Raw genomic sequence first — 11,706 nt, 5'->3', positions numbered from 1 at the left:
AAAAAAGGTAAAAATTTCGCTAAAATGTCTCTCAAATAACTTAACTTTGCAGTTTTAGGTCACCGACGGCCAAACAAACTTTCGTTGACTACATTGACCACCATAGACGGTTCCGGAAGTGCCCGGGAAAAGCGGCCATCTTTCAAAATTTACGAACTCACATCAGTTTCCCGAAATGGTTGGGCCGATTTTCACAAACTTAGTCCCAAATGATAGCTATAACATCCCCATAGATGTATATAAAATTTCGCACGGATCGCTTATATGGGTCCGGAAATATAGACTAAATCGTTCGGTCACATATGAAATTCCCATATAAGTCGGAACTCTATTTTTTTCAAAAAATTTCAGAAATCGAATTCGTATTTTTGATGCCAAACATCTTTAAAATGCATGAAACGTCGAGATTTTATGTTATCTCGAAAAAATTTTATTTATGAAAATCGACTTTTTGGGACTTGCCGATTTCGCACCTTTTTGCCTTTCTCTATAGAAAGGTATTGCAATTGCTCTGAAAACCGACTTTTTTAACGGAGGCCCGGAGGGCCGAGTGACATATACCATTCGATTCAGTTCGTCGAGTTCGGCAAATGTCTGTGTGTGTATGTATGTGTGTGTGTATGTATGTGTGTGTGTATGTGTTTCAGTTCAATATTACCGTGGCTGTTTTTTCTTTTACAAAATTTTAGAACTCGAATAAAGATTTATTTTCCTGAATATAGTTGTCATGTGGTGTATAATAATAAAATGTAATATATGCATTTAAAAGTTTTTAATGAATATAAACAACGCACACATTCTCGTGATTCATGATTGAGAAAGGCACAATTGCACCGCTAGGTGGATTAAAATAGGTTTTTTTTTAATTTTTTACCCCTATATTATAAATAACGCAACTAGTAGTTTTTGCACCATGACCAGTATAACCTAAATCTTACAAAAGAAGCCAAATTTTCGCTAGAATTTTGGGATTCAAAAATACAGTTGCTCTCGGTGGTGCTACTAGTATAATCATAGGAGAAACTTGCAGATCTGTTCGGACCTACCTAAGCAAATCGCCCAGTCAGGTGGATAGGTGCGAAAGAATTGATCGGTCAAAGATCCTAATTGTTAGATTGAAACCTCAGCTACATTTTGGTGTCATAAAAGGTCATTCGAACCATTCCATGGCAGCGCTAGGCTGCGATTTGCAAAATTATATGTTTTTTCAATGCATTTACAATGTAGGGGTAATTCGGATTTCCCTACGGGGGGGCGATTCGGCCCGTCATTTTTTTACAATGGAATTATGTTTACCTATGAAATATTCATTGAGAAACTCCTAAAGAAGCAGAAAAAATGCGTTACAAAAACTTAATCTGGGTAGTCACAGCTGTCGATGGGAGCATCGTGTGTTTTCTTTGCTGTGGCATGTGCAATCGTGAGCGTAGCCGCAAGTCGCTGAACGGTAGATGATAGAATAGGGGGTCCGAATAGCCCTGTACGCTCATTCCGCACAAAGGTGGTGCGCGTCTTGAAAAAATCGCCCAAACTAAAATCATTTCATAAAGTAGACGCCTCATGCTTTCCAAAACACTTACCTGTTATTTTTTTTCACTTTTATTTGTTGGTTTAATCACGTTTTCAACATTATAATGATTTTTGTTTTGAGGGTGGCAAAACAAATAAAACACGTTGTACTGCTTTCTAAAAACCCAAAGAATTAGTTCAACTGTCAAAATTAATGTTTAATAATAGCGGTTCCACGAATGTCTTTCGATTTTCTGATAAATCGAGGGGGTCTGAATTACCGCCACTGTCTTCAGGAATCAGAATATATTGGCTCAAATGGCACATCACATTTTTTGCTGTGGAGGTAAGTTTGATCAAATGAAACTTTTTTCAGTAACGTACAATAAGATGATTCCCTCTAACAAAATCATCGAAATAAAAAACAAACCATCTTCCAAACATGTTCAGCATCTTTGGACAACGATTATTTCTTCATTTAATGTACCTTTTATGAAAACAAACTCAAATTGAAAATGATATGCACAGCAAAGAATATGAATATTAACTTCAGCGTTTTTGATAATATCGCAGAAAATTATTATTTTACGAATAAATTTACGCTAAATATCATACACATAAAATGAACCCTGAAAATCATGCAAATCTGTATAGTCCTATCGAGATTTGCGCGCCATTAATTCAACTTTCAGTCAAATTATTTTTTATAACGATTTTATTCGAAACGATGTTGAACAGTGAGAAAACTAACTGCGTTATACTCATACAATAGACTGCCCAGAAAAATAGTGAATATTTGAAAACTTAATCGATCCACCCCTAAATCGATTCCTAATCCTACCAAGAACACTTGCAACAAATTTGAAGCAAATCGGACAAGTCTAGCTACCGGACCAACGTGCCTAAAGTTTGCATGGGATTTTTCGACAATTTACATGGTGAAAACCCTGCCATCTGGCGGCTTGAATCTTCGCCGCTAGATGGCACTGGAAGCATCGTATTATCACTGTAAATAAAAACAAGAAAGATAATTTAATTGTCTACAACTTTGTCGAAGACTGCTAGTCAATCCGGCTTTGTTAAAAGAAGTTATCAAACTTACGAACGGAAGTGGAAGTTAAAGTAATTTGACAACGATCTCTTTGTGGAAGCACCTCAAGCAGCGAGCAACTCCTCTGACATGTACACGGAAGAGTTAACAGAAATGCTGGCAAGAGCATGCTAGACCACAATGCCAAGAAAATTAAAGTCAAGAAACAGACGGCGTCCAGTGTACTGGTGGAACGAGGTACTCGGAGCCCTCCATGCTAGCTGCCTTAGAGTCAGAAGACACGCTCCGAGAGCACCGCAGCGGACAGAGAGGAGCGTAATATAGTGTAGTTACAAAATCGACAAATGTCATCTTGACTTTTGCCAACTTTTTCAGTTAATACTTAGCAGGACAATGTCCCGTAAATAAACTTGTGATTATACGTAAGTCTTTACGTTTGAGATCCAGTAGTTTTTTGGCTCTCGTTGTATCTGGATGCATGAATTTCTTAGCTTGTCAAGCGCCTTCTACGTTACGCCAGTCGTAGTAAAACCAACTAGTAGTTGGTCTCTTGCCCAAGCCGAAAGTTCTAGTTTAATGGCACAGGTAGATATACCTAGAAATGGTTCTAGTCCAACAAACATGTTTGATGAACCACGCCTGGCTAATTCGTAGGCCACTTCGTTACCATCGATTCCTTGGTGGTCAGGTACCCAGAATATCATTACTTTATTCCGAGTTGCCAGTTGTTGTAAAGATATGATGAACTCCCAAACCAGTTTGGACTCGCATTTCAACGACCTTAATGCCAACAGTGCTGCTTGGCTGTCCGAGAAGATTGCGATTTTTGCATGTCTGTAGTTTCGTTTCCTACAGACCTCCTAGTAGGTGTATATTGCATATACCTCTGCCTGGAAAACTGTATGCCACTTTCCCATTGATATCGCTTCTTTAATTCTTGGTCCTTAGACTCCCGAGCCAGTCAGCTCACCCATTTTAGGACCATCCGTATAGAATGATATTGTACCTCGAGGTAGTATAGGACCTCCTACATCCCACATCTGACGATCCACTATGCGGACCTCATATGAGATATCGAAGTTCGGTTTAGCCTCCATTTTATCTTGAACTGTAGTCAAGATAAGGTTTAGTTTGAGTTCCTTTATTATACTCAGGTGACCATTTAAATCCCCATCAAATAGTGGTTCACCCTTTAGCACTCTCATAGCGGTAAGCTTGAAGCTAGTTGGTACCGCCACACGATACTATCTTTGATTTTAGGCCTGAGTTTGGTCCGGTCTAAGACGTTAGTACCTGTCATTGCAGAAATGGCTGCATCCTGCACGTTGAAGCCAAATAAAAACAGTGTAAAAGGCCGCCATGTTCCTCTTGCATACATCTCAATAATTTGAATCAACTTTTCGACCTGTATGTGCAATATTATGACCCACGTTGCACGCAAACCATATGCGGGCAAGTAAGCAAGTTTTATCCCGTATGAAAAACAGGTATAATCGAGTTTTAAATGATACTTTTTTATATTCTTTATCGTCCTATCTATAAGATGCAACACGCTCATTTCAAAACGCCTCGTCGATGAGTTATACTGCAGGTTTGCAGAAGTTGAATCATTTTGAAACAAACTGTAGAACGAAATTTTATAATTGGATGCAGAGATGCAATAAATAAAAATTGATTTCGTTTGTTTGTTTACATATGGCTATCAAAATAAGTTAAGCTGTTTAATTTGACTACAATTATTTATTTAGTTTAACAAGAGGAAAAGAAAAGAATATATAATCACAATTTGTACCCTTTTCTAGTTATATTTTCTCACAAAGAACACAATAAGCAAGTGGAAATTTACTTACATTTTACTGCTTTCGAAGGAGCCCAAACTATGATTAAAGCCAAGCCATACAACCTAAGTAACAACTTTTAAATATGACGGCAAACAATCTGCTACAAATATTCTTATTTTGATCGTTATTTAAATAATATCGAAGCTTGCTTATATTGCTTCATTATTCATAATTTTTCATCAGATCTTGGACGATTAGCATTTCCACTGTAGAACAAATTGTAGTTTAATTCTTAATGATAGAACAGAAATGTACAGGGTATGAAAGAAGTTGTGAAAGTTGCGACTGGACAGATGACTTGGCAAAACGGCACAAAAAGTTGAATGCGGAAGAAACGCCCAAATCGTATCGGAACTGAAGGGGGTTGTGTAAGGTATTATCGGCAAAAAATTGGATTCCTTCATTTTTTTCCGATTCAAATATTGTTTGTCTATTCAGTCAGGTGCCACGTCGAAAACTGGTTTTGCGGTGTACACCATAACTCAAAATCTGCTGGATCAAGCGTTGATACATTTGTATAGTTGTTTTTGATATCACTCCACAAGTACTAAGGTAGCTTTTATTTCTTGGTCGATTTTCGAACTTTTCGTAGCACTTTGAAGCCAAAGTTCGATTATTGCTAAAAACGATGAAAATGCCATTGAAAAAATAATGATATTCAGCATTTTGCAAAAAGCTCTTGTAGTTACCTGGGCAATGATGTGAAGAAGAAAAACTGTGCAAAATTCAGTACGATTGGTCCAGGAAATTTTGAGTTACAGTTTTGTCGAGGTGCCACCTGAAGATTCACTGTCTGCATCAAGTATCAGGTTCAATTTGTTTAGTTATATCTGTCAATTGATTATCAGACAGATTGCAGACTATAGGAAGTAATTGGTGTGATTTATTATTTTGTAACCGGCATTTGAAGCTTTCTCAATTTTTGCATGTCGTCCCAAAATTTCAGCAAAATTTCGTTGAATTGAACGTTTTAGGAATCCAAGATGTTGAAAGCTCAGCAATTTGGATTTAACCCATTTGACAGATATCCTTAGCTGAAAATCAGTCATTGTCAAAATTGTCAAATTCTCAGCTCTATTATTGAACTTTTGGTATTTAAGGATTGACTAGGTAATCGTGCTGATAATTTGAATTACTTCATTTTCAGCAAAATAGGCCTGCCAAATTCGATATGCATGGTTAGTGGAGTAGTTGGATAGGATGGTATAATAAGCCCCACCAGGCTTCTTTTCCAAGGACCACATAATTATCTGAAGCAAATAAATAATTGTTTTTGGCCTTTTCATGTGCTGCAGAACAGCAACTAATACAAACGATTCCAAAAAAGGTAAGCTTCCATTATTGTTCTGTAAGCATTTGATTTAATTTGAAATAGTCAGATTTGGCTGAACTGTCTGACTACTAAATATAATGTTAGAGAAGCTCTTTCAATCCTTGGAGTGGCTAGAGACTAACAATACAACTCTATAACGTTCACGATAGTATGCACCATCATTAGCAAAATAGCGAAATAACGTTTTATACCATGTTCACACTACAGAGTTAAAACATGTTATAATAATTAGCAGCAAGAAAAATATCATCAAGATAGCGTTAAAACACGTTTTAACTCGTTGTGTGGACGTAGTATTAGCCACTTGGATCTTAAATAATTCTAATGTTACTTTGTTTAAGCTAAAACGAGGATTCCAAAATTGTTTTAAAAATATAAGTACATCAGACTATTAAATGGCATAAACAGTGAATTTTCAATTAACCATATTGTACGGTTTTTAACATTGCCATGTATTGCCGATCAGAACGCAGTAATGCAAATCATGTTACCGGAAGAAGACAAAAATATGTCGTGTTCCTCTTGCGTATACTTTGTTATTTTCAATCCTTTCTTCGGCTTTCTTCTGGATAAATATGGCTCTCTTTGTTCGTAATAAAGATGGCAATAAATAAGCCAGTTTTGTCAGGTAGGAAAGACAAGCACCGTCGAACTATATTTACCTGTATTTTTGATTTCTCTGTTCTTTCTTTCTCTCTACACGCTTGATTCCAATTGCTCATCGAGCAGAGCATATTTGGATAAATCGAATCGATTATCGCATATTCAGATCAAAGTTGTTTATGCGAATTAGAATCAAAACTGCAATAAGAATTGTTTTGATTATTTTCTTTTACATATCGCTATGGGAATAAGTGGGATCATTTAATCCCTAACATAAATAAATAACATGTTATCACGAATTATTGCCCATATATCTGTCGTATCTCACATCAAAGAAAGTGAACAGCGAAAAAAAGAGGTGTTTTTCTCATTGGATAGATCCAAATAAATGACAATCAGATGCAGATCGTAAAATGCACTATTCTATATTTTTTCTTATTTTCACTCCCAGTTCACAAATTTAATCAGAATGTTAATTGCTTACAAAGTAACTCCATAAATATCCTAAGGAAAGATTAAATGAAAGATTTTAAATAGACGCATTTTTCCTATATGAATAAACCCACATAAAACATCCAAATAAAAATATTTTAAAATTAATTGCGAACGGTAATCAATATATTTGTTCGTAAAAATATATTACTAGAATGCTCAAAACCTTCATTTCCGTTTTAATGTGCTTATTATTTTATTTTTTAAATCGTAGAAATTTTGCTAGCAAATAAAATCGCTCAAATCTGCATTGATGCATTACAGAAATATATCTAAATTATCTGTCTACCACAGTGCAAACAAAAATATGAAATATAACACTTGCGAAATTAAAATGATCATTTTGTCAAAGTTTAATTTTTTGTTTGACCTTTGTTTACTTTTTATTTAAGCTTCGCTGAAAAGAACGTGTACAATTTTAATTCGCAGAATGTGATCTAACCTTTATTTACAATTGATATTTATTCCAAACTTGTGAAAATTCGCTTGAAACGAATATAAATATTCTCCCCCCGTGTCGACAGGTATCGTGTTCAATTAGAATGACATTCACAGTTCATTTTGAATTTAAATTGAAATATTTCAACCAATTTTTTAATCAAAGTTTAAAATAACTATCATGGCACCAGCCACAAACGATGGTTCAACCAACTCAAACTTATTTTCGTTTGTGCATTGAATATTATGTCACTACAAAATGCTGTACATCATCGGCCAACTATAAAGTATCCACCAAGTTTAAGTTCTAAGCTCAGGAACATATCGGTTACATGTTGACAAAATTGTTCATACACGCTATGGAACGAGACAAATGACGAAGAAAAGCTATTTTACTGCAAGAAAATATCGGAATGAAAAACAATTCTCCATGTTGTCTAATTTACTCATTTTCTTTAACATGAATTTGTTGTTTTTTAATATTGTCGTGTATCGCAGATCAGAATGCAGCCATATAAATGACAGCATCGTTTGGTTAAAGCTTACCAAATAGTTTAGGCCGGTTTTAAAGTTAGTCCGGTTTAAAAATAGTTAGTACGCGTTTGAGCTTACGGCTATCAGAGAGCCAGGTCTCGCCTCCCCCATAATGTGATGGTGCAATGAAGGTAGATGAAGCATGGCTTCCATAGCTGTGGTGGGTGTTGATTTCATAGCGCCTGCGATAGAAAGGCAGGCTAGCCTCTGAACTTTAGTTAGTTTAGCTTGGGCGGTCTTATGCTTAACTTTGGTCCACCACACAATGGAGGAATAAGTTAATCGTGGTCTGGCGATGGTCGTGTAGAACCAGTAAGCCAACCTCGGTTTGAGACCCCAAGTTTTCCCGAAGAGTTTACTGCACGCCCACAGTGCTGTTGTTGCTTTATTAACGGCGTATGTCAGGTGCGAATTCCAATTCAGTTTTTTGTCTAGCATAACACCTAGGTATTTCGCTTCTTCTGCATAGTTGATTGTAGTTCCACTGAGAGTTGGGGCAACCAACTTCAGGTTTTTCCTATTGGTAAATGGTACAATGACCGTTTTTGCAGGGTTCACGTTGAGTCCCTCTTTGAAACACCATGTCATGATGATGTTCAGGGCTAGTTGAATCCGATCGCTTAGTACAGATTCATGTTTTCCCCTCACAATTAGGACAATGTCATCTGCATATCCAACAATCTCGAAACCCATTTCAGTCATATCATTGAGAAGATCGTCCACCACTAGTGACCAGAGCAGGGGTGATAGCACACCTCCCTGGGGACAACTTCTATTGGCTGTTACAGTTGCTTTAGTGTCTCCCAACGTTGCTGTGATCTCTCGAGTCTTAAGCATTGCAAGAATCCAGTCCTCTATTGGTTTTTCCACTCCTCTTTTTGCCATGGCCTTGTGAATTGATATGTGGGACGTATTATCAAAAGCACCCTCGATGTCATGAAAAGCAAATTGCTATTTCCTTGAAATCGAGGGTTTTCTCAATAACTGTCACTAAGGTATATAGGGCTGTTTCCGTAGATTTGCCCTTTTGATATGCAAACTGGTACTTGTTTAGTGGAACTTCGATAGGTGCTCCGTTCGAATATAGTGGTCCAGCAGTTTTTTCATCAGTTTTAGAAGTGTTGATGTCAATCTAATAGGTCTAAAGGCCTTGGGTAGTGTCAGGTCTTTTTTACCCGTTTTTGGAATAAATATTACCCTAACTTCTCTCCAGCTTATAGGTGTGTGCCCAGGCATAAGACTGGATCTCAGGATGTTTAGTAGGAAGAATTAGATTTTTGAAGAAATATTGGAAGAATGTTATCAGGACCGGGCGATTTGTAGGGTTCGAATGTGTTGATAGCCCATTTAATTAGAGATGGTGTGAAAATCTGACTAGCCAGTTTTTGTGATGCTTCACAAGTCCTGTTAGGATGGATTCCATCACAATCCTGACCTGTCGAATTCTCGTCTTTCGCAACTGACCCAGGAAAGTGGGTGTTCATTAGAACATCTAATGCTTCACTATTGTCAATTGTGAGAAAACCATCGCCGTTTTTCACTTGCCCTAGGCCATTTGTGTGATCCTTTGATAAGGCTTTTTGAAGGCGAACTGCCTCTGGAAAGTTTCCGATGTTTTCACAAAACTCATGCATTGATAATTTTTTAGCCTTTCTCAACTCAGTGTTGTATTTGGTAAGAGCGGTCCTGTAGTTTGACCAGTTACCAGTAATATTCGCTTTAGTGAACAGGCGCCTAGCTTCCTTCTTAAGTGTTGCTAAATTTTCGTTCCACCAAGGAACATCACGACATAAAGACCTCGTTACAAGAGAGCAACTGTCATTATAGGCGGTTATGATCCTCTTTTGTAGGTCGTTTGCCGCATTATCCAGATCAGCCGGAGATCGGATCTTACTCCCCGTTCTTTTCGACTGTTCCAGATGTGAGCGAAATACACACCAATTTGTTTTCCTTATTTCCCTGTGTTTTTGCACTGTGAGTTTATTGGCTTCTATGGCGAACATTATGTGTCTGAGATCCGACAGACTAGGCTCGTCGGGTACTCACCTCTAGTATTTATCTCCGTGCTACCCCATATTGTGTGATGTGCATTGGCATCACATCCAATGATAAAGGGCTTGTTTATGCTTCTGCAGTACTTTATGAGGGCATCGATTTCAGAAGGTGGTGCTGTATCCGCATCGCCAGGGAAGTAGGGGACGATCCATAAATGACGTAGCATTTTTTGAGTGATTTTTAACACCCTCCTCCCCCATCGTAGCATTTCGTCACAAACCTCTAAATATCCCCCCTGGTAATTACGTACCTGGACGGTAATTCTTCGCCCTCCCTTGTCCCCGAAAAATATAGAAAAAATAAAAAGCGACGTTAGTTATTCCCCTTTTAAAAAGCTATGACATGACCCCCTACCCCCTGTCACACATCATCACAACATACAATACTCCCCCCTCCCCCATATAATGCTACGTCATTTATGGATGATCCCTAGGCAGATGCGATCACAATCTCCTGCTTTCCTCTAGCCGTCGGTGCTTCCACTGTTATTACAACGATGTCTCGTTGAATGAATTCTGTAATTGTAGAGAATTTTATTGCTCTACTTATCAAAACCGCAGCTCTTGGCTGGTCGTTACAATATACTATCTTGAGAGCTGAGGAATTTAATAAGCCAAAGATTTTATGTTTATTTGCCCACGGCTCTTGTAGAAGAGCGATGTCTAGTCGCTCTTTGGTGAACCTCCGGGCAAGGACGCTTGTGGCACCTTTTGCATGGTGAAGGTTCACTTGAATGCAGCGAATGCTGCTCATTTTTTCGGTGTTTCTTTGCCGTCGATTTTTGGGGCCAATGCTTCGTCCCATTTATTGTGCCGACGGCTAGTCACAGGCTGTGTGCTGTTCAACGTTCCAGTGGCCTTTTTTGGCCCAGTATTTGCTTCGGCTCTTGCCGTTTGCGCACCTTCGTCTGCAGGGGGTTTTCGATCTTCTCCTTGCGTATCAGTTCGTGAGCCGCATACATTAGGGTGCTTTTGTGTTTTGCTCGTAAGACGGGCTGCCACCGATGCACTCGTTACCGTCGCTGCAGGCTTGCTATGGTCAGAAGTCGGTTGTGAGGTGCTCCGCATTGGGTCACCCACAGGAGCTTTTACAGACCATGCTTGCCTAGAACTTCCACGTTCGGCGAAGGCCTCCCTTCAGCTGGCGCATTATAGCCTTTCCGAATACGTAGTTCAGCTGGTTGTGTTGGGAGGTTATCATTTTCACTGAAGCCTCATCTACCGCCAACAGGACTACCATTTTGAGGACCGTAGTTCTCTTCACGACCTTCCAGCATTCTGTGCAGAAATTGTTGTTCTGATTCTGTACCAGGTGGAGGATGTTCCCATCGGACCTGGCGATGCTGTCGGGGAAATACCCGATGTAAAGCGCTTGTTTTGGAATCTGCGACGCTTCAACAGCTTCCAATGAAGCGCCTTCCCAGGGCTTGATTGCAGCTGTGGCATCCTTCAGCCACTTAGCTGTATCTTTGTCTACACAGGCGATTTCGAGATACCTTTGTTTGTAGGTGCACTTTCTAAACTTGGGTCTCGTATTGCTTGAGCTCTGCTCCATGACGCTATCGATCAGCCCGCATCAAGTAGCATTCAGTTGTTCATGGCTGAGGGTATTTGCAGGGTACTCAACCGGAATGATGGCCATCGAGTACGACTTGGCCATTGCGTTGAATGTTGGGCGCTGCTCAGTTTTCAGTGTCTGTCTAGGATCCTGCCTCCTGATCTTTTTCGGTTGCGGTTCCTTCCTGCACCGACTGTTGGTCGGCGACTCCGTGTCCGTCGAACGCTGTTGCTTAGATGGTGCCTTCCTATTGGGATTTTTGCCAATTCTAGCGCTTCAGTGTGTTTGTGGCC

The 11,706-nt window shown here is 38.9% G+C and overlaps 2 protein-coding genes across 2 annotated transcripts; both read right to left on the bottom strand.

Moving 5' to 3' along the window:
- Positions 1–9,057: 9,057 nt before the first annotated feature.
- LOC131687303 (uncharacterized) lies at positions 9,058–9,804 on the bottom strand. Its single transcript, XM_058971381.1, has one exon. The coding sequence runs from the start codon at positions 9,802–9,804 to the stop codon at positions 9,058–9,060; it is 747 nt and encodes a 248-aa protein (XP_058827364.1).
- Positions 9,805–10,960: 1,156 nt separating this feature from the next.
- On the bottom strand, positions 10,961–11,410 carry LOC131687302 (uncharacterized). Its single transcript, XM_058971380.1, has one exon. The coding sequence runs from the start codon at positions 11,408–11,410 to the stop codon at positions 10,961–10,963; it is 450 nt and encodes a 149-aa protein (XP_058827363.1).
- Between the last annotated feature and the right edge of the window lie 296 nt (positions 11,411–11,706).

This window comes from Topomyia yanbarensis, chromosome 3 (assembly GCF_030247195.1).
Source record: "Topomyia yanbarensis strain Yona2022 chromosome 3, ASM3024719v1, whole genome shotgun sequence".
In the NCBI taxonomy this organism is placed as follows: Eukaryota; Metazoa; Arthropoda; class Insecta; order Diptera; family Culicidae; genus Topomyia; species Topomyia yanbarensis.
This window is presented reverse-complemented; position numbering and strand designations above follow the sequence as displayed.

What these genes read in the sequence shown, in the direction of transcription:
- LOC131687302 (XM_058971380.1), bottom strand. Translation starts at nt 11,410, where the DNA reads ATGGAGCAGAGCTCAAGCAATACGAGACCCAAGTTTAGAAAGTGCACC.
- LOC131687303 (XM_058971381.1), bottom strand. Translation starts at nt 9,804, where the DNA reads ATGTTCGCCATAGAAGCCAATAAACTCACAGTGCAAAAACACAGGGAA.